This window comes from Adiantum capillus-veneris, chromosome 25 (assembly GCF_014529385.1).
Source record: "Adiantum capillus-veneris isolate H3 chromosome 25, ASM1452938v2, whole genome shotgun sequence".
In the NCBI taxonomy this organism is placed as follows: Eukaryota; Viridiplantae; Streptophyta; class Polypodiopsida; order Polypodiales; family Pteridaceae; genus Adiantum; species Adiantum capillus-veneris.
The window spans coordinates 39118689-39141923 of record NC_140955.1 but is presented as its reverse complement, the minus strand read 5'-3'; the positions used below and the strand labels follow the sequence as shown (position 1 = coordinate 39141923).

General features: G+C 44.8%; 3 protein-coding genes across 6 annotated transcripts in view; all 3 read right to left on the bottom strand.

Moving 5' to 3' along the window:
- Positions 1-3658: 3658 nt before the first annotated feature.
- The window catches only part of LOC147424749 (uncharacterized), a 31401-nt gene continuing 11824 nt past the window's right edge, over positions 3659-23235 (bottom strand). For 2 of the 4 annotated variants that reach the window (XM_086499608.1, XM_086499609.1), the window contains exons 2-9: positions 5363-5476; positions 5132-5200; positions 4789-4808; positions 4623-4675; positions 4462-4492; positions 4301-4385; positions 4052-4191; positions 3659-3972 (exon numbers count right to left, since the gene is read on the bottom strand). In XM_086499608.1, coding sequence (XP_086355734.1) covers positions 3916-3972; positions 4052-4191; positions 4301-4385; positions 4462-4492; positions 4623-4675; positions 4789-4808; positions 5132-5200; positions 5363-5476 — 569 coding nt within the window. In that variant the 3' untranslated portion in view covers positions 3659-3915. Of the gene's footprint in view, positions 3973-4051; positions 4192-4300; positions 4386-4461; positions 4493-4622; positions 4676-4788; positions 4809-5131; positions 5201-5362; positions 5477-9478; positions 10579-10673; positions 10836-10949; positions 11372-23235 lie in introns of those variants that run through there. The other 2 variants (XM_086499606.1, XM_086499607.1) reach the window with 2 other exon arrangements.
- Positions 11247-12037, bottom strand: LOC147424751 (uncharacterized). The gene is made up of 2 exons (XM_086499393.1): positions 12014-12037; positions 11247-11958 (listed from the first exon to the last, which is right to left on the bottom strand). Exons 1-2 carry the CDS (start codon positions 12035-12037, stop codon positions 11395-11397), a joined length of 588 nt encoding a protein of 195 aa, XP_086355519.1. The 3' UTR covers positions 11247-11394.
- Positions 11957-14232, bottom strand: LOC147424750 (uncharacterized). Its single transcript, XM_086499610.1, has one exon. It carries the CDS (start codon positions 13013-13015, stop codon positions 12101-12103), a length of 915 nt encoding a protein of 304 aa, XP_086355736.1. The 5' UTR covers positions 13016-14232; the 3' UTR covers positions 11957-12100.

The window sequence follows — 23235 nt, the reverse complement described above, 5'->3', positions numbered from 1 at the left end:
GTCCTCACCTGCTCTCCGCCTTGCCTGACGCCTCTGGCTTCGCTCGCTACAAAGATTCGCTTTAATTCAGATTTTCTTGAAATCGTTAAAAACAAATTCATTAGTGGGAAGATTCCCCCCCTTTCCCCTCTCCCCGCCCTCCTCGGCTCTCCACAACCCTGCCCGCGAGCTCTCCTTCCCGCAACCTTGCCCTCGCAGAGAGAGAGAGAGAGAGAGAGAGAGAGAGAGAGAGAGAGAGAGAGAGAGAGCCTTCTGAGGCCTCGCGCGCGCGCGCACACACACACACACAGACCTCTCCACATCGCCTCTGAGGCGAGAGAGAGAGAGAGATTACTCCCCCCTCGTCGAAGATGCTGCTTCCTCTCCCTCTAACCATCGCCGTCGCCATACCTCCCCCCCACTCCATGCATGCCTTGTCTCCTTACTTGCCTTCTCTCCTACTAACACCCAAGCAGCCTCTGTCTAAACTCCATGGCTTCTTACACAAGAGCCCTAGCTTTTACAGGTTCTTGAGCGACAAGGCATTTGCCCTCTCTCTCTCTCACACACACACACACACACACACACACACACACACACAGAGGCATGCACTCACGCTGAGAGGCCTTTGCTATCGTAGGGGTGCGCGCGCGAGAGAGAGAGAGAGAGAGAGAGAGAGAGAGAGAGAGAGAGAGAGAGAGAGAAGCATGCGTGTAGATGGCCTTTTTATAGGGAGTGTGTTTGAAGGGGGACGCCAAATTCACCACAAAGCATCGTGTCTTCACGGATTCCATTTAATTTCTATTTTTTTTAAGTCGTAGGTACATACTTGTACTAGGCTTCGTCACGTGACTCTAGCTGAGGCATAGTTATCAACAAAATAACTTGTAACTAGGATTGCCTAAGCCGACGAGAATAAGAATACCTTATCCTCACAAAAAAGAATGTACAACACAGTAACTTTCAGCCCTCTCTATACACGTCTCATTTTTCTTTTTTCTTTTTTTTTTGGGGCGGGGACCGCATTTCTTAATTATAATCTATCTCTCTTCCATAAAGAACTTGAGTTCAAGACTCGTCGGATACATCTTTAGGTCTATTGGGATTGTTACTCAGGAGTTAAAACACCTCTCTCTCTCTCTCATGCACAAATCATCGCATCTGCTAGAGATTGAGACTAGCATATTTAGGAGAGTACCATCATGGGCCAAGATTTGCTAAGATAGAGCGAGAGACACAATTATACCACATGTCATTGTCCGGTATACTAAGAGATATGAGGCCGATTTCATTGTCTATTCAGAGAGCCTTGGACCATTAGCTAGAGTCATAAGATAACAGGATCAAAGATGCCTTGGGTTGTTTTTGCTAGAGTTGCACAAAGACACGGAGAGTCTCTTGAGAAGATTAGATAGTGGGAGACATTCACAGAGGGAGATCAATAACTTCATTAGAGCAGAGACTCAACAATCATATGAACAAGCTTCACACTAGACTTCAAATTCCACCTATACCAAAGGTATATTGACTGATAGAGGTAGTGAGCTTGGGAGAGCTAGACACCCACGTCTATGAGAGCCACCATGACATCAATGGAGGCTCCATCAAAGCATCGAGTCTATTCTAGCACGACATGGGAGGTGTATAGTACGACTATTTACAGAGGCGGACATTGACGATGCTCTTCAATGACCGATCGCCGGATGCCAAACATCCTCGGACACTGATGTTCATTTTAGCTTTTATTTTACTTCATTTTATTTTGTACCCAGACACGAGGATTGTATCAGTTGCGTCTCAAGGTCATTTTGGCCTTTTGAAGCCGTTTAATATAACATTTCATCTCTCTCTCTCTCTCTCTCTCTCTCTCTCTCTCTCTCTCTCTCTCTCTCTCTCTGTGTGTGTAGTAACCCTAGCTCTCTCGCCTCTCGTTCTCTCTGCAGGCATCCCCTAGTCTCCCCCTGGGCGAGGGGCTGCCCTGTGGGGGGGCGTTAACAACCCAACCCTGCCCCATTTGAACTCTGCAACCCTGCCCACTTACAAGCTCAGGCCCGCCCTGGCCTCGCCTCTGCAGGTCGAAGGTTTCACAGCCCCGGCGAAGTTCTTGCCCTGCACGAACTTCTGGTTCACTCTCGGCTACACGAGCTGCTTCTGGTTGAATCGAATCAAAGGATACTCCCGATTCACGCTCTGCTTGGAACCGCCTAAGCCTATTCAAACAAACTCTCTACCTAGGGTTTGTTCCCACGGTAGTCGACCCTCTCCCAGAATGAACACTCCTAAGCCTTCCACAAAGAGCCGACCAAGCTTCGCAACAATCGTTGCAGCCCCAAGCAAGCTCACACAAATTGCTCAACTCCAAGCAGCCCTCAATCAGGTAATGGAGGAGAATCGCGACCTCAAAGCTCGCACTGGCAAGCTTGAGGCACGCTTTGACTCCATGGTAAAGCTTGCCGCTGACAAAGCAAAAGAAGTCGAATCAAAGGTCACTCAAGCCCAATCGATCGCCTTTGCCAAAGTCCAAACTTGCGTGACAACAGAGCTCCGCGAACAAAGACTTCAAGAAGAAAATGCCCTCAAGGTTCGCATTGGTGGGCTCCCCTCACCATGGTGTACCATCGAGAACACTCTCGAGGAAGCGATCACCAAGCTCAACGACATCCTTCAACCAATTAACATCAAGCCTGAAAAGGTTTCTTGGATCAACGATAAACACAGGCAAGTGCCACCCGAACACTGTCTTCTTACTTTCAAAGATAGAGGATAAGATGCAGTTACTACGACAAGCCCGACTCCTCAAAGAGACAAAGATTTGGATCAACGAGGAGCTGACCACAACTCAATTGAAGATAAAAAAGAGCGAGCTCAAGAAAATGCACGAAGCCCACAAGCAAGGTAAATGGGCAATCCATCGAGGTGGTAAAGCCATCATTCAAGAATTTCGAGCCCCCAAAAAGGCTCTGTCCAACCCTCCCTACATCTTGTTTCCTTTTTTTTTCCCCTTATCCCAATGATTGGACCCTCAATCCTTAACTGATATGTATCCGATGGCTTCACTAAGAAGCAACAAGTCGATGTAATGTCTTTTGTGATGGTCCCATGGGTCATATATGACCTACGTGGACGATAAATCAATCTATCTATCTCTCTCTCTCGCAAGCGCGATGGTTCCTCTACTTTCAAATTCTCTTCTTTCCCTCTCTCATTCTACACACGTAGAGATGACTTTTTATTTATTTAATTTCCTAGTTTATTATACAGGCATGTGTGTGCACTTATGACACACATGAGTGCACAAATATGAATTGAAAGACATGCAGACAAGTTTCATGTCTTGAGGTCAGCCGAGTCCCTCCCCACATAATAGACAAAGTAAGCTTGAGCTCAACGACCGTACGACCCTGATTTAATTTCATATATTTCAGCAAAGAGGAAAATTGAAAGACTTGAACTCCTCTTTGCCACCACAAAACAGGGAGAGTAATAACATGCAGCAGCCTTCCTCAGCTATATGAGTGCTGTTCTGTCAACCTCCTCCTAGTCTCCATTAGGAATAATGAAGAAAGACTGTGTAAAGTAATTAATTTAAAGTGAACACCCTGGCCGTGCAATCTGGGTCATGATGGCAGAGATTGTGCCAAGCAACGACCCCCAGGTTCAACAAAGGAAAAAACCTCAATACACTTGCCAAGTAAAGTACACTTGATACTAGTAATCACATTTGGAGAAACAATCTCACCTGGCCACAATGTGAATACTTCAACTATGTACATTTATTGCTGCCACTGGCAATCAATGCAACTAGCTGGTTAAAATTTACTCTTTCTTCTTTGTAGATAGACAAGCAGCTAGGTTATTCATCGTATACAAAGGGGAAGAACCGCATGGTTGTCGCCATCTTACTTCCAACTTTTCGACCTCATTCTTCCATAGCACCTACTTCCCTTTGCCATGCTTGACTCCCTTTGAAGAAGCTTTGGCTGGCTCTTGGGCCTGCTTAACAAAACACAGTTGCTCACCTTAAAGATATAACCCAATTTTGAATATATCTCTTGTGCGGAGACCCCCTTACCTTTACACATATGTACACATAATGCAAGTCTGGATCATCAACTGAATAAGCTTTACTGAAACCATCATCTTCCTGCACTGGAATTGGGGCGGTCACATCCCACGTGCATTTTTCTGATGCTCTTTTGGAGCCTGGTTTAGCTGCAGCGAGATGCAACCATTAATACTGTTGAAGGTGTCTCAAGATAAGATAAGCCTGAGAGCTGGCCACACAACCTACACGAGAAGAGAAAGGCAAGTATTCACATACGCAACACATGAAGGAGCACAGTCCAAATGTTGCTCTCTTGAGTTTTAAGATGCGGCAACCGTACACGAGGATCCCCGTATGTAATCTGGCCAAATCAAAACCGCTTAAATCGCTGCTTCCTGCTTTTGAGCTTTTGAGATAAAGCCGTACTAATCGCTTACCAGCATGTAGCCACCACCTGGTTTTAAGACCCTGATCACCAGATGCAGTTTTTAAGTTTCTCTGAACAAAAGCAGTTATGAGCACGCTGCACTATACATCATTCAGAGTAAAAATTTGAAACACTTATATGAAGGGTTGACTTTTACTGTAAAACTTTGACCTGCGGACCTCCTCCAACATTTTCGCAGCACTCAATTGCGCGCTCGATCCACACTGGAAAACATGAAGAAGCCATTAAATCACATGTTTACAGACATAAATACCTGTGTAAAGAATGCATGCCAAGGACCAGCAGAGAACTGCAAGATAGTAAACAGGCTGCTTACCATAAGGGAATCTAGCATGCCTGCACAGACAAAACAGAAAAGCTCGATCAGAGTCCAGATGGTGGTGGCACGATAGCGAGTGCACAAGTGTTCATGCATAAGTGGGTGCTATAGTGTAGATCTACGGGCAAGAATGAGAGTGCAAGTGACAGCCGTGGAGAAATGTGACTATGGGTGTGTGGGTGTGGGTGTGTGGAAGTGAGTGTGGGTGCGAATGACGACAGGTAATTGACGGAATGGCAACAAATCTGAATGTGCGTGTATGGGTGTATGTGAGTTTTGCTTTATTTAGTTTTTACTGTTTTCTTGTGCCAGAGACCAAATAAGAGAACATATACCAAACCTTTATCTATGACAAAATCAAACTCATGGTCTGCAAAAGATGACATGTCGCGAACATCCATTGTCATATCTTTGATAGACATTAAGGATTCCTTTGGAATGTTTTTATGCACAGAACTCCAGAATATAGGAACCATGTACTTCTAGACACCACATTCTTGTACATTTGTGAACAAGAAAAATATATGGTTAAGGCAATCAGAATAATAGAAAATGACAAGCCCATGGATACATTTGAGCTGAGGAAAATCTTTATACTTCTTTTGCATAGCCTCAATGACAACAGAGGAAATGTCTACATTTACGATCTCTTGATAGCCATCTTGTACCATGTCTTCAGATAATACTGAAAGAAAACAGTGACCGGTTAGAGCCAAAAACATGATAATACTGAGATAACACAAATGATAGGTCAGAATCAATAACCATCCACTAAAATGGAGATGACAAGAAATTGCTCAAGAGCACAGTCTAAGAACTCAAATTGTGAGCCTTGAGAACCTTGACTAACCATCTTAGCCACCCAAGTGGCCACGTGACGCTTGAGCACATGCTTAATATTCATAACGGTAGCTGGTGCACATAGGCAGCTGCAGAATGGGGCAGGAAGGCAGTTTGGGTGGACCGAACCAGCTGATGTTTAAAAATCATTAGAATAACAACCGCATCACATTATCACGTAACATTGGCAAGAGGAACAAGTTTGCAATTTATAAGTTAGTGCCATTTTGAGACATGTTAAAATCCCCAGAACATCTAGACCTCATGAAACGATCAGATTTTCATCTTCACATACAACGTAATAGCCTTTCCTTTCTGCTGAAGAGCAACCAATTCCATCTGGGAATCAAAAACTGAATTCTTGTGAAATTATGACATCCCAAAAGAACATCTAAGTGCCGGCGTTTCATAGTATGAAAATCACTACGTCCTGAATATGCTTGTCCTTTGCCTTGTAGGGAGCGAACGAAGTGTCAATCAAGAGTCGTGGATGTTCCCTCTCTCTGAGACTCTACCCGATCGCTCCAAACAACTCCTATGGCTAGGCACCTTAGGGGCTCATGTGGGAAGGTCTTGGGATGTTAGATCTATGCGGCTATTTCGGAAATAAAGTCATCAGCGACTGGTTCTCAACCAGGCTGATTTCAGCCCTCGGAAAAACACAAGATATCTCCAGGGGCGCCAGAACTGTGGGCAATTGAGTCGCCCTTTGGGATCAGACTACAGCCGCTGTAGCTAGTTACAATAACCTTCTTGAAAAATGATGACCCCTCCTATCGGATGCCAAGATTGAGCATTCACACAATTGTAACCTTGCATTGATGTGGTTATTAATGGTTCCTTTGCATTGATGGTGTATTCTTTCTCAAAATGAATGGAATATCCCCTACAATATCCCACAACCTGTAAATGGGAATGTGAAATGTAAGGTGCAGCAGAAGTGAATGTTGAACTTTGCTCAAGATGAGGGCTCCGAACTGTGCTCAAGGGTTCATTTTACTTACGGAAGGAAGAGCCTTCCGTTCCTTTAGTGAGAGAGTGCAATGGACACAAACAAAGTGGATAAACACTGTGAATGAAGGTGCTGAGACTGAGAGATAGAGAGAGAGAATACGACATCAGAATGTTGTCAAACCCTCCTCCGAAGGCCCCACTCTCTATGGCGAGAGCGGTCTACTTATGATTGCACAAATCTCTACAATGCTTTGGACTTGCCGACGATCTCGACGACGATGAGGACAACGACGAGACGGCTTGAAATCTGAAAGTGCTAATGGCTGAAATCTGCAAATCTTTATTTGCTGAATTCTGACTCTATGTCAGTGACGATGCCGATGACGACGATGCAACGACGACGCGCTGAAAACGCACGTGCTGAAATCTGCGTTTTCCGGGCTGAATCTGCAAATTTCGCGGGATCTGACCGTGCGGCGAGGATCTGCTGCAAGAAGGTGAGATCTACGAGGTTCGGGACTTGTACTACAGGTTCTAACTGCTGAAAACTGAAAACGCTAGTGTTCTTGATGGTCTTGTCGCAAAGATCTGCAAAAACGTTGATGGTCTCAAGTAGATGCAAAAACGCTAGGGCTGAATGTCAGCTGCGGTGGGAATCTGCTAACGCTGGGACTGATCTGCTGTGGTTCTGTCCCCAGGCTGATGCAAATGCAAAAACGCTGGCTGATTTGAGTTCTTGTCCAAAAAACGCTAGCCCATTTGCTGTAAAGCAAAAACGCTAGGGATCTTGGGGTCCTACTGAGAAGTTGCATGTGAACGCACTCGTTCTTGCTGCCTCTTCTGCCAGAAAGTGCTAGCGCTAGGTTTCTATACATACAAACTTAGTAAATTTGCCCTACCTAGTTTCCAACAAAAGTCACTTAAAAATAATTAGTGGAAAATGTCAAAAATAGGGAAAATAGGTCTATGCACTGTAAAAATGCTACTGATGGGTGCTGACTGGAATCTGATGGTCATGATGTGTGCAACCAGAGGATATGCATCTACTCTAAGTGTCTGGACATGCACGGTCTACGAACAGACTCACAAAAGTGCCAAATCACTTCCTAATCTAACTGAACTGAACCCATGTCATGAAGGAGCTTGTCCACGGACACATGGGGTTGGATGTGTCACGTGACATCCCCTCCTTTTCAAAAGTGAGGTACTAGTACCGATGTTAGGTGCAACGGAATGATTGTTTGCGCTTTGCTCAAGATGAGTGCTCCGAACTGTGTTCAAGGTTCCTTTTGTTCTTATGGAAGGGAGAGCCTTCCGTTCTTAATGGAAAGTGCTATGATCACAACAAAGTGAATGGACACTGTGCATGCAAGTGTATGAGACTGAGAGATAGAGAGAGAAGAGAGATACGACACCAGAGACGTAAAACCCTTCTCCGAAGGCCCCACTCTCATCGGCGAGAGTGGTCTACTTATTGATTGCACAAAGTGGTACAATGACGATGCAATGGACTGATGCAACCTGGGACTATGCCGGCGACGACGACGGTGATGACGAAGTCGACCTAAGGGCTGAAATCTGCTATCTTTCTACTGCTGTCCAAAAACGCTATGGGCTGAAATCTGCAAATCTTGTATCTGCTGAATTCTGACTCTATGTCGATGACGACGGTGCGACGACGATGCGCTGAAAACGCAGATGCTGAAACCTGCGTTTTCCGGGCTGAAACTATAAACCTTGCGGAAACTGACCGTGCGGCGAGGAACTGCTGCGGGAAGGTGAGATCTGCGAGGTTCGGGACTTGATCTGCGATGTCTAACTGCTGAAAACTGGAAACGCTGATCCTAGGGCTGATTCTGTAGCAATAGATCTGCAAAACGCTGAGGTTGCTGGCAGATGCAAAAACGCTAGGGCTGAAAATGGTGTTTCTGTCGCCGCGGTTCTGCAAATGCAAAAACGCTAGGCTGATCTACTGGGGTCTTGTCGCCAGGGATCTGCAAGGGCAAAATGCTGGCTGATCTGCTGTGTCTTGTCCAAAAACGCTAACCAAGCTGCTGAAGAGCAAAAACGCTAGAAGCCTCTCGGGTCCTGCTGAGAAGGTGCCTGTTGAGCATGTGCTCCTGTTGCCTCTTCTGCCATTGAGTGCTAACTTGGGTTTGCTTATATACAAACTTAGCAAAATTGCCCTACCTACTTTTGTTGGAAAGTCACTTAAATTAATAAGTGCAAAATGTCAAAAATAGGGAAAATAGGTTAAATGCACTGGAAAATTCCCCTAGCTGATTCTAATGGATTCTGATGGGAATTCTGATGATCATGCTGTGTGCAACCAGAGGATATGCATCTACACTAAGTGACTGGGCATGCACGGTCTACGAATAGACTCACAAAAGTGCCAGATCACTTCTAATCTAGACTTGACTAGACCGATTGAACCCTGATCATGTTGTAGCTTGTCCACGGACACATAGGGTTGGATGTGTCACGTGACAACCAAACTGTATGGCATCGAGGGAGATCGCCAACAACATCCGAAATCCTTGAAAGGACTCTTCGCCGGCCCACTCTGAGAAGTGGGTCGTGCGATACTTGAACTTCATAAAGGTCTGCAATGCCTTCTTCTTTGGGCTGCGCCGAAAGCGACACAAAGTCTCATGTGGCTCCTTCAATGCTTCAACTTCGTCCATAGTCATGCATCTACTTTCTTCAAGAATCTCCGAGGCTGAAAATTCTTGAAACCACTTCCAACACAAAAACATGAACATACCTATTCCATGTAAAGTGACTAGAAAAATTCTAGTCTTTCGAAAAAATTGTGCATGCAATGCATATGAACAAAGTGACGGAGTGCCAAACCGTTCATCAAATACACGCAAACAATGGGGTCGAAACTTGACTTTACGATCTAAATCAATCAACTGTGGCAAATCACAATGGAAATGCCAATGCTTGGTGCTCAATCCTTCTTGTGCTCTTTCTTCGACTGTGTCATGCCAAGGAAGAGACATGGAATGTGACTTCCTTGAATGCATACTTTTCAGCTTTTCATGAATATTCCGCATACATCCGTGCTCATTCATGAGTGAAACGTGCTCAACGTACAATATGTCATGCCTAGGAAAAGGCAAGGTTGTAAGGTACGTAGTATTCGGTACGTGTTCGGTATGTACTGTACGTTGTACCGTATGGATTGGGCCATAAGGTACGTAAAATTCGTAGTATATTTTTTAAAAGCTAAAAATACAAAGAATTTCAAATTTATATACAACCTATCTAGTTTAAAAACACTGCACAAACTTAAACATAGCCACAACTTTCAAAAAACACTTAAAATCACCCCACAAGTTAAGTAACCGCTACAATCGAGTCCAGACCACATGGCATAGTGTAAGTCAAGACTCAAGAGTCAAAAGTACATAACTGAATGCTGAATCCTGATACAAAAATAACATAGTCACTCAATAAAGAGTCTGGGTGGCTCAAGCAACAAAATAAAAAACATAAATGAGTCATGACAAATGTCCAAGTCCCAAGACCCAAAGCACTGGGCAATCACTACTACTCAAAATCATCATCAGAGGTTGATGAAGACTCAGAGAGCATGTCTCCATCTGTCAATACATTGCCCTCATCATCATAATCGGGCTCTCTCTCCTCCGGCACAGATGCTAGGGGTGCATCACCCTCATCTGGATCATCAGCCTCTGAACTCTGGGTGTGGATGAGTTGAACAGCCTCATTGGCTCGTCTACGAGCAGGCCGAATGGGTAACTTTCCTCTGCGAATGCTCTCTCTGTGTGCAACCTCTGGATCTACAGCAGCAATGTGAAGAGGAATACTGTAAGCTCGAGAGGGAGATCTAGTGACCCGGCGATCCACGCTCTCTAGCTCCCTGTGCAACTCTCGGAGGATCTCCTCCTGCTCATCTCTAATCCGTGCATCGACCTCCTCCGCAGTAGGATCTGTCACCATCTTCAACTCTGTGGGATCCACCTGCAATGACAAGACAAAAGTTAAAACAGAGTCCATGATTCAACACTGTCTTTTGATCATTGACTTGTTTTCATAAATATGCATGTAAATCTCACCTGCTTGGGTGTCCCCAAGGCATGAAAGCTGCGCACAAGCCGCATGTTAGCACGGCAATAAGCCAGTCTCTCTAACTGCTTGGTGCTAAGACGATTGCGGATCTTCGTGTGAATAAGAGAGTATGCACTCCAGTTGCGCTCGCATGCCCCAGCTGAGCAATCCTACAGCAATTCAAATAGCGAACACTCATGGGTCACAAGTGTCACGTGTGACAATATAGATTCATCATTCAATAATTATAAATTATAATTCAGACTTGAAACTTCAGTATTCACCTGAGAAAGGATGCGCAATGCAAGGTGGCACAACTTGGGAAGGCCCTGGCGTCCATAGTTCTGCCACCATGTTAAAGGAAGCTTGGTAGCTTCCTTTCTCAATGCTACGGACCGCACAAAGGTGGGTCCTAAACTATTCATGTAGCTACTCATCTCTGAATCCAGAATCAATTGCTCATCCTCATCATATATAATGTTCAGATATTCAGAGCGTAGTGTGAGCAATGAAGCCTCCTCAAACAATTCTTGGCTCTTGTAGAGAGGATGGAGAACTGCAGCCATCCCATGGATGGGACGACGCATGAACTGCCATCGAGTCTCTACAATAGCCAAAATATCATCACGACTGCAAACAAATTTCAAAATAGTCACAGTAAGTATGTGTTTTGAAAAATTATAAATAGACATGTCACATGAGGACATTAGAGCACTTTGTAGTTTGTACTTACCGATCCTGTGTCAATGAGGTACATACAGAAATGTGTGTCTTCATCTGCATAAACAGATGATACACCAACCCAAGTGTAGAGCCCTCCATGTCCGTGACCCGTAGTAGTACATACAATGGCTGTAGAGCCACTGCCAAGGATTGCACCTGTGTCCAAAAGGTCTCATCAAGAACCTTTCTTTGAATGTACTTGGTCGCCTCTAACTGAGCATGGTGCATCAATCTCCATTTTGGATCCACAACTGTCTGCAACATTGGATCTCTCAATCTGAACAGCCTCTGAAGCACCAGATACATGTATGCAAATCTGGTCTTTGAGGGACGCACCATGTCTACTGTGCTGTGGCTCCTGAAGATTGCCAAGGCTTGGTGTTTTTTGCGGAAAAAAGTGGTAAGCTTGGACGCATCAGACACTGTAGGGTGCACCCAGGGAAGTTTGCCTATGTCCTCCATGAGAAGGTCTAGGCAATGTGCAGCGCATGGTGTCCACACAATGTGCTTGAACTCAGCCTCCACCATATCCCCCATGGCCTTGCAATTGGAGGCATTATCAGTGACCACCTACAATGAGTCATGACAAGATATTAAATGAAGTGTGGACATTATTACGTTGGACAATGTATGCAAAATTCATGTGCATGCCACATGGTCAGGAATCAGTATCTACCTGCACGACGTTCTTCTCCCCAACCTCCTTGATGGCCTAGCGAATATGTTTGAAGATGAACGCCGCAGAAATGCGTTCTCCAGCTTTCCCTGCATCCACGGCTCGCAAGAAGTATGTGCCCAAGCAGGAGGAAACAAGGATATTGATAATGTGACGCCTCCGCGTGTCACTCCACCCATCAGAAAGAATAGTGCATCCAAATTGTTGCCACCCAACCTTCACTGGAGTCAATGCTCGGTCTATGATCTCTTTTTGGTCGTCAAGCATGGTAGTGCGCATCTTTTGGTAGTCAAGACCATTCCAGGAATCTGTAGCACCAACCTGTGAAATAGCTCTCACCATCCTCTTCCATTGATCAGTCTTCAACACATTGAATGCAATGTTGCACTCTATGAGAGTCCGCGCAATCTCCATCTCTGCAACTTTCTGTCGCTCTTTTACCCATGAATCACTGTGTACACGTGATGGCAATGTGGTTTGCCTTGGGCCACGTACACCCTCAACCCCACTTGCACTTGCTGTTGAAGCACTAGCACCCTCATCCTCAGCCTGTGAAACACGATCTCTCTTTCTACTAGTGCCTGCTAATGATGGCGCTGCAGACGCAAAGCCGCCAATATCTCCAAATAATGCATCCTGCAAGGCATCCTCTGCTGCTGCTGCTGCTACACGTGCTCCCCCTGACTGTGACGATGCAGTAGATCCTGGAGGAAAATGCTCCAAAATCAAGGCATCCCTCAATGCTTGCGGGATAGCCTCGCAACCCCCACAATGTCTAGTGGTGCCAATACCAGTGAGGTGCTTCAAAACCCTGGTAATTGTACTGGTCATCTGCTCTCCGCAATACTTGCACACCCAAGTGCGAGTCCCTGAACCTGCTTGGCCTCTTGTGTTGACAACTCTCAGGACATTGGTGTGCTCGGCCCAAAGAGGATTAGGTCTACGAGGCATGATAACTGTGCAAGCAGCAACACAATTAAAGCACGAATCAAAGTTGAATACAAAACTTACACATTTTTCGCGAGGTCAGGACATCTAGAGTGCCTCCTTGAGGCTTGCAAACTCCAAACACAAAGGGAGGGAGGGAGGGAGGGCAGGACCTTATCGGTGGCGTTCCACCCTTCCTTGGTCTCTGTGCAGACTCCAGAGACTTCTTTCTGCAACTGTGTTGTGGTAATAAGAGGTATAGCATAGGTTGGCATATAAAAAGCCTCGCCCAAACTGTCCGACTAGGCGGATAAGGAACCGACTGGCGAAATTTCTTTTTAATGCCCTGCACGTACGGAATGATACCGTACGTACGGATTCGGTACGGAGGTACCGTACAGTACGGACTGCAGCCATACGTACGTACGGAAACAACCCTGGGAAAAGGGATCACATAAAGACGCTAACTAAAATACATCATCCGTGTGAACAATCACATCGTGGTCATACAAATCATCATGCTCATGAGAAATCACATCTTGATCATGCAAATCATCATGCTTGTCATTGTCATTCAAATCATCATGCTTATCATTATCATTCAATTCATGTGTGTCTTGCTTTAGAGAAGTCGAGACTGAAAGAGTCTCCTTCTCCTGATTCTGTTCAAACTGCGCCTGCACAATAGAAAAATGTTGCCACAACTCTTCATATGTTGGTCGCCCTTCTCTTGTCTTGCTTTGTTCTCACGATCAAATGCTGCTTGTCTTTCTTTGTTCTCGCGATCAAATTTTGCTTCTCTTTCGTCGCGCTCATGTGCTATGGCTGCCATTCTGTCTTGGTACTTACACTCTATGGCTACCATTATTTCGTCGCTTTCTAACTTCCTGTCCATCATGAAAGCCTCCATAGGAGTTAGTGCAACCTTGGCGTAGATGGGGAAGGGGGAGGGTGGGAAAAACCTCCTGGTGGAGAAAACTCTTCTTCGCCACTCCCATGCTCACCACCTTCATACAAAGTATCCATTCCGCTTCGCGTGATGACCATCCACAGAAGTCTTGGGTTCTTAAGTTCACGAGGAACTTGGGTTCTTGTGGGTCTTGGGTTCTTGAAGTTTTGGAGTCTTGAGGTTCTTGAGGTTCTTCTTTAGCTTGCAATCTATGTTAGAGAAGGATCTTCTCTTCACCTAAGTTCTGCTCTTTTCCGCGGGCGCACCCCTTGGCGGCCTTGCGCTCACACCAAGGTTTCTTTTTCCCATCTCACGTCGATTGGCCGGCCGCTAAGTGCACGGTCCGCTCTCAATGAGTGAAAAGAGGCACAAGGGGAGGCTGAACAAGCCCTTCTTTCTTGGGATTCTTGTCACTCGTCAAAAACACGACTAGGAATCGACACACCCAAGAGAACTTGGGTTACGTGCGGCCGCAACAAGCAAAAAAAAAAACCTTGTGGTTCTTGTGGTCCTTCCCTTGAGTGATACAGCACACTGCCAAAGCTCTAATACCAATGTAAGGTGCTGTGCTCAAGGGTTCCTTTTATTTACGGAAGGAAGAGCCTTCTGTTCCTTTAGTGAGAGAGTGCAATGGACACAAACAAAGTGGATAAACACTGTGAATGAAGGTGCTGAGACTGAGAGATAGAGAGAGAGAATACGACACCAAAATGTTGTCAAACCCTCCTCCGAAGGCCCCACTCTCTATGGCGAGAGCGGTCTACTTATGATTGCACAAATCTCTACAATGCTTTGGACTTGCCGACGATGTCGACGATGATGAGGACGACGACGAGACGGCTTGAAATCTGAAAGTGCTAATGGCTGAAATCAACAAATCTTTATCTACTGAATCTGACTCTATGTCGATGACGACGATGCAACGACGACGCGCTGAAAACGCACATGCTGAAATCTGCGTTTTCCGGGCTGAATCTGCAAACTTCGCGGGATTTGACCATGCGGCGAGGATGTGCTACGAGAAGGTGACATCTGCGAGGTTCGGGACTTGTACTGCAGGTTCTAACTGCTGAAAACTGAAAACGCTAGTGTTCTTGATGGTCTTGTCGCGAAGATCTGCAAAAACACTGATGGTCTCAGGTAGATGCAAAAACGCTAGGGCTGAATGTCATCTTGCGGTGGGAATCTGCTAACGCTGGGACTGATCTGTTGTGGTTCTGTCGCCAGGCTGATGCAGATGCAAAAACGCTGGCTGATCTGAGTTCTTGTCCAAAAAACGCTAGCCCATCTGCTGTGGAGCAAAAACGCTAGGAATCTTGAGGTCCTGCTGAGAAGTTGCATGTGAACGCACTGGTTCCAACTGCCTCTTTTGCCAGAAAGTGCTAGCGCTAGGTTTCTATATAAAAATTTGCCCTACCTAGTTTCCAACAAAAGTCACTTAAAAATAATAAGTGAAAAATGTCAAAAATAGGGAAAATAGATCTATGCACTGTAAAAATGCTACTGATGGGTTCTGATTGGAATCTGATGGTCATGCTGTGTGCAACCAGAGGATATGCATCTACTCTAAGTGTCTGGACATGCACGGTCTACGAACATACTCACAAAAGTGCCAGATCACTTCCTAATCTAGCTGAACTGAACCCATGTCATGAAGTAGCTTGTCCACGGACACATAGGGTTGGATGTGTCACGTGACATGAAAAGTCACAAGCATAAAATAGGGTGCCCACATATAAGTGGCCTCAAGTGGCCATACCAGACAAAAAATTGGGGAATCCCCCTGATGCCTAGAACCTAGTAGAGCCTTACAAGGCCGGGCACGGCCACAAAGAAGCCCTTTCTCACTAGATCTAGATAGTAAACCCAAGAGATGACCTCCAAAACTCTTAACACCCCCTCTCAAATCCTGGGTACAAAACAAGGCCAAGATCTGCGGCCTCCAAGAGTACAAGAAATCTGACAAATCCAATCCACCACTACACGCACAGCAACTCTCTACATAAAAAACTCCAAGCCCATGCTAGACAATCCTGTCCACCAATAGTGTGCTCAACCACCATCAGTGTTTTCGAGCTCCGGAAGCCTGTATCAGCTATACACACTAGAACTCAGCTTGTACACCATGCCGTGTTGGCATGCCATCAATAGTTATAGGTTATAAGTGTAAAGGATGCCAACCGAGCGTCCACTAGGACCGGGTTGAGTAAACATGCTCACTGTTGGGTTAAAGGCCTAAATAACCCCTTTTTGTACATTTTTATACTTTGTCCACGTTCATATTAAACCTGGACACATTTTTTAAAGGTCACTTATAATAAAAGTGGAAAAACCCAAAACTCAATTATTGAGTTTTCCCCAAAAACGTGAGCTCTCTCTCTCTCTCCCGCTTCGTTCTGCTAGCGCTTCCCTTCTGCAGCACAGTGCCTCCGGTTCAAGCCTCAAGGCCTGCACATCTTCGCGTGCTCTATCACTTGCACACACCGCCGCGCGCTCATCAACCGGTATCAGAGCCAAATTAGGGTTTCAGAAGCTTTGCGCAGGAGGATGGACAGTAGGCAAAAGGCTTCTCTCGCGTCAAATTTCCGCTTTCATCGCGAAGCCCCTTGCTTCATGTGTCACCTAGGGTGATTAGGGTTCCCAAAACAGCCTAAAACATGCTGAAATTAGGTCAAAACAGGTAAAAACCAGAAAATTACATGTCAAAACAGCCAAACACAAGTGTTCTAAATCGATTCCCGTGAATGCCCCTTGCTTTTCTCACTCAAAACAGATCCATTTGATGCAAATTGATGCGCCAAAACAGTAAATTTGCAGAAAATTCAGAATTGGACTGTTTTTATGTACGCCTTTTGCGGGTTTATGCAAGTACGCATTGGGGATACTTGTTAATTGCTGAAATTTTCAGCACATTGTATGCAACGTGCGGTACATTGTGATCACTGAAAATTTTCAGATTTTGTGTAGACACTTTCTGCTGCATTTTTATCCGTGCAAATGGCCTCTACTTCCTCATCGTCTGATGCCAAGAGCTTGATGGAAATCAACTTCAAGCGATTTGACGATACAGGTCTCGACCTATGGCAGGACAGGATGCAGGGGATTTTGTTCCTCAAGGATTGTGAGGACGCCCTTTTGGCTGTAAAGCCTGTGGATATGCCGGATGAGGATTGGGCCAAGCTCAACAAGAGGGCAAAGGCCTATATCAAAATGGCTGTGACCGATGACATTCTGGTGGACATAAAGGGCTTGGACAGTGCACATGCAATTTGGCATAAGTTGAAGGCCACTTATGAGAATGCCACCCCTGTGAATCAGGTGCATTTGATGCGCAAACTGGTGAACATGATGCTTGACGAAGCCAAGTCGGCTTCTGAGCACTTTTAAGTGCTTTCACCAGTGTTATGAGTCAGCTACAGGATACTGGGCTTCAACCTTTTGATGACAAGTTGAAAGCCATATTTTTGTTGATGACTTTGCCAGACTCTTGGGAAACGCTTGTGGTTTCTTTGAGTAATAGCCCCAACCTCACATATGATGGAGTGCGAGGCTCCATCTTAAATGAGGAAATTAGACGCAAGTCTAGTGGTGGGGAAGGTGGCAGTTGTGCTTACAATGCGAGAGGCAGAAGTCAGAAGCAAAATACAGGTACCAAGACTCAAAACAGGAGCAAAAGCAAGTCTAGGGATAAGGATGTGACTTGTTAACAGTGTGGCAGAAAAGGCCATAAGAAGCCAGATTGCAGGTATTTCAAGAAAGAGCAGGAAAGAAAGAAGGAATCACAGGAGAAGAAGAAGACAGAGGATAAAAAAGGGGAAAAATCAACAGGTACCTCCTCCAAGGATTCGGAGACTGTCAATGTATCCTCCAGTGTGGTTATCACATAGTTATTCGACAGTGAGGAGATCTTGGTTGCAGCTTCATGCCCCTCAGATTTTGTTGTAGCAAATGCAGAAGACATGCTTATCTCACATAGAGATGTCATCGATGCATTGCTAAGAGCAAATGATGGCCTTACACAGTCTTGGATAGTAGACTCGGGTGCCTCATTTCATGTGACTCCATTTGTGAAGTGTTTTGCTTCTTATCATGCAGGCAAGTATGGCAAGGTTTACCTTGGGGATAACCATGCTTGTGACATTGAAGGAATGGGCACTGTGCGCTTGGCATTAAACAATGGTCAAGAGTTTATGCTTAAAGATGTAAGGTATGTACCAGGCATCAAGAAGAGTCTATTGTCTGTTGGCCAGATGGATGCACATGGTTATACAACCATTTTTGCTGGGGGTTCATGGAAGTTGCTTAAGGGATCAATGCTCATTGTCAAGGGGTGCAAGAGTGATACATTGTACTATTTACATGGCAAAGCTTTGCCTGACAAGTTTCTTGCAGTGGCCGAAGTTGCTTCTCATTTGGAGTTGTGACACAAAAGACTTGGCCATATGACCCAGAAGGGACTTGATGTGCTCTCCTCTTTGAAGAGGGTTGATGTAAAGGGCGGCACCAAGTTAGATTTGTGTAATGACTGTTTGTATGGTAAACAAAAGAAGTCTTCTTATTATTCTGGTGTCTCGCGCAAAGCTAATGCTCTTGATTTAATTCACTCCGATGTATGTTCAATGCCTGTTAAGTCTTTTGGTGGTGCATTATACTTTGTTACATTCATTGATGATTGCACTAGGAAAGGCTGGGCAAATTTGTTAAAGAATAAGAGTGAGACATTTAATGCATTTAAGAGGTTTCATGCTTTTGTGAGCACGCAAAAGGGTAGTAAGCTTAAATGTCTGAGATCTGACAATGGAGGGGAGTACACATCTGCTGAATTTCAGCGTTATTGCGATATGGGATTAAAAGGGAGTTGACAGTCCCTTATAATCCATCTTCTAATGGTGTGGCTGAGAGGTATAACCATACTTTATGTGAGAGAGTGCGTTGCATATTGTCCACGGCTAATCTCCCTCATGGGTTTTGGGGAGAGGCTTTGAAAACTGCAGTTCATGTATGCAATCGCTCTCCTAAGAGTACGCTGAAAAATGACATTCCAGAGGAGGTTTGGTCTGGCAAACCTGCCTATTATGATCATTTGAGAGTGTTTGGCTGCGAGGCTTTTGTCCATGTTCGTAATGACTTAAGGACAAAGCTAGATGCCAAGTCCATCCAAGGACTCTTCCTAGGTTATGGGGAAGAGGGTGAAATGGGCTACAGGATATGGTTGCCTCAGTTTAAGAGGGTTGTACGCAGCCGAGATGTAGTGTTCAATGAAGCTAAATTGCTGAAAAATGCTACATCTTATGAAATTGACAAGAAATCGGTCAAATTTCAGCCTCTCTTGCCACCTATTGATGTTGAAAAAGAGCCTCAGGATGCATTACCGCAAGCTGAAATTGATAATCATCCGGTTAACCTTGAGCCAGAAGAGGTAGAACATGATTTAGATGCTCCAAATGAGGATGGACAGCCACCTGTCATGGCTGAAAATGATTTTCAGCAGCATGAGCATGCTGAAAATGAGTTGCCTCCTGATGTAGAACCTGTGCCTGAGAATGTAGATCATTGGGTACGCAGGTCTACTCGTGTCAGAAGGTTGATACAACGCTTTGACCCTTCTTTGCATCATGTTATGTTGACAGATGAGGGTGAGCCTCTTACATATAAAGAGGCAAAATCATGTGAGTTAAGCAATAAGTGGGAGCTTGCCATGCAAGAAGAAATCAAATCTTTGCATGCAAACAATACTTGGGATCTTGTGCCATTGCCTAAAGGAAAAAAGGCTCTTCCTAACAAATGGGTTTACAAGGTCAAATGTGTTGATGGAAAGCCCAAGTATAAAGCAAGGTTAGTTGCCAAAGGGTATGCATAGAAAGAGGGGATTGACTTTCAAGAGATAATTTCTCCTGTTGTAAAGCTTACGACATTGCGTGTCCTTTTTGCTCTCGCTGCAGTGCTTGACTTAGAATTGAATCAAATGGATGTAAAAACAGCTTTTCTTCATGGTGACATTGATGAAGATATCTACATGAAGCAACCTGAGGGTTTTGTAGTTCCTGATAGAAAGGAAATTGTATGCAAACTAAGAAGGGCACTATATGGTTTGAGGCAGTCATCACGTCACTGGTACAAAAAGTTTGATACTTTTCTGCTGTCTCAAGGCTTTAAACGCAGCCATTCAGACCATTGTTTGTATACAAAGAAGGATAATGATGGAAGTCTTATAATCCTTGTGCTATATGCAGATGATATGTTGATTGCTGGAAAGCATAGGTCTACCATTGATGCTCTTAAACGTCAGCTGAATTCAGCTTTTGCAATGAAGGATTTAGGTGATGCTGAGCACATCTTGGGCATGAGAATCAAGAGAGAGAGAAAGCTGAAATTGCTCTTCTTATCTCAAGAAAAGTACATTGCTAAAGTACTTGACAGGTTTAACATGGCTGAAGCTAAGTCACTTGGAGTACCTTTACCTCCACACATAAAACTTAGCAAAGCCGATTGCCCAAAGGATGACGTGGCACTGAATGCTATGAAGGGAATCCCTTATGCATCAGCTTGTGGTTCTCTTATGTATGCTATGGTTGCCACTCGTCCTGACATTGTCCATGCGGTGGGAGTTGTTAGTAGATACATGTCCAATCCCGGCAAAGCACATTGGGAAGCTGTGAAATGCATTCTGAGATACTTGTCAGGTACACAATCTAGGTGTATATACTATGGCAAAAGTGACCTGAAGTTGCAGGGCTATTGTGATGCAGATATGGCAGGTGACTTGGATACCAGGAAGTCCACTAGTGGCTATGTGTTTGCTATTGCTGGTGGTGCTGCCTCTTGGTGTTCACGATTGAAGAAAATTGTGGCATTGAGTAGTACTAAGGCTGAATATATTTCAGCCACCGAGGCTTCTAAAGAGGCCATATGGTTGGGCAGACTTGTCAAAGAGCTTGGTATGCCTGCTAGTACTCCTGTCTTGGGATGTGAGAGCCAGAGTGCTGTCTATTTGGCCAAGAATGCCATGTTTCATGCACGGACAAAGCACATTGATGTGCGATACCACTTCATACGACAAGTATTGGAGGATGGTTTAGTCACCTAGACTAAGATTCACACACAGGATAACCCTGCAGATGTTCTTACCAAGAGTCTTGCTAAGGCTCAACATGAGCATTGCATACAGCTGGTGGGAGTTGGTTAACTTAAAGGCGTCATTTATGCCTTTAAGTGGGAGGTTGTTGGGTTAAAGGCCTAAATAACCCCTTTTTGTACATTTTTATACTTTGTCCAGGTTCAATATGAACCTGGACACATTTTTTAAAGGTCACTTATAATAAAAGTGGGAAAACCCAAAACTCAATTATTGAGTTTTCCCCAAAAACGTGAGCTCTCTCTCTCTCCCTCTTCGTTCTACTAGCGCTTCCCTTCTGCAGCACAGTGCCTCCGCTTCAAGCCTCAAGGCTTGCACATCTTCGCGTGCTCTATCACTTGCACACACTGCCGCGCGCTCATCACTCACAATGCCAGAAGCCAACATGACATAATCTAGTGATAAAGGATCACGAAGATGAACATCCTTCGCCTCGTCGACCACAACATCCACAAAAAACTGAATTGGACTTCTCGGCTCTGCCAAGGAAGCTGGAGAGACTCCCTGAGCCCCCTGCAAAGAGAATACACGAGGCCTATTCACATCTAAGTCGCTTAGCGTAAGCTTGGAATCATCCTCTGAAACTCCAAACCATATGGGAAAGGTACATGTGGATAGAACTACCGGATATTAGCACTAATGGAGTCAAGACCATCCCATCCAACCCATTTGGATAATGTTTGCAAACATAACCTTCCACCCACATGTAGAAAAAAGAACCTAGTCTTTCCATTTCACCATATCCAAAAGAATCAAAGATCCACTGTGAGTAGAAAATATGCTTCCGCATCAAGACACGCTATTTGTGCAAGAGGTTGGTTGGTTATAAAGCAGGGGTCAAGAGATAGTTACAATACCTCCCAGCCAGTATCACCAATCAAGTTGTTTCCACTTCAGCATATAGAACAAGATGATCCTCCCTTCGGAACAAGAATCTAGGACCACCATCCATGGGATACGTAGAAAACAAGGACTAGATGACAAGCTTCTGCAAGATCCATGGCATATCACCACCTCTGGTCAAGAGAGACACCACTTGACACCAACAGGCCACCTATTTTTTGATAGGGCAAAACTCATCACCTTCCAAGGAGAACAAGTATAAGGATTTAGACCACAACCAACCATCTCTAGCAACACATTCACCTGAAAAGACCATGCAAACTCAATGCAAGTAGCCACCATCTCTCCATCGGTGTCTATCTCCACCGTATCAAGGCAATGTGAAGTCACGAGAGAATATCCGCCGTAGACAAGTGCAAACCGGGCTTCAAGGCTACAAGCAACCTCCAACTGCAAGCAACCTCCAAGCTCCTCTACAAGGCAGGTACACCACCACTAACCCTTTTGCAAGTATGCACTAGAAGATTGTGAACTGTTGCTAAATTGGCTTTATCTGACAGAAAAATAATTCTAAATGAATTATTGGATTTATAAGTGAGAGGGTTTTCTCGCTTGGAACACTAAGAAACTAATTCTAAATGAATTATTGGAATTTTAAGTGAGAGGGTTTTTCTCACTAGAGACATCCGAGTACAGAGTATTCCTAGTGCGTCATTGAAAGTAATGACGGGAGCACTGTGAACGGGAATATCTGTAAGGCCGCCAAGAACGGGTACTTCTGATGCATCACATCGGATGGGTGACAGGGAGCATCGGGAAGAAGTATCCGACCATCCGGGAACGGACATCTCTGATGCGTCATAGGATGGGTGACATAGAGCATCGTGAAGGGGATTGTACAGTAAGTTCGGTAGGAAAGGACTAGGTGATGGGTATTCCTAATGCGTCACAAGGTGGGTGACGGGTGCATCAGAAAGGGGATATCCATAGTCGAGAGGAAATCCGAACTGGAAAGAGGAATACGCGTAAAGACGCAAGCACAAGAATAAAGATGGGTTCTGAGAAGCTTTTCTTAAAAAGCGGAATATTTAACGAGTTTTTCGGGAAGTGCAGATGCTTTTCCGCGAGGAATCTATGTTTGCATTGCATTCGTGCATGTGGTTGCATCCAGGGACGCCTGGAAGTGCTGTGAAAGCATTGTTTTTAACTTATAAGGTTTTATTGAGTTTTTGGGCAGGTTCATACCAATTTTAAAAATATGTCGGCTGTCCACTTATTAGAGTTTTTGGGCAGGTTCATACCAATTTTAAAAATATG

Coding starts and splice junctions, on each gene's coding strand:
- LOC147424751 (XM_086499393.1), bottom strand. CDS start 12,037: ATGCACATGAATTTTGCATACATT. Junction 11,959..12,013: donor ACATGAATTTTGCATACATT/GTCCAACGTAAT, acceptor GACTCATTGTAG/GTGGTCACTGATAATGCCTC.
- LOC147424750 (XM_086499610.1), bottom strand. CDS start 13,015: ATGCCTCGTAGACCTAATCCTCTTTGGGCCGAGCACACCAATGTCCTG.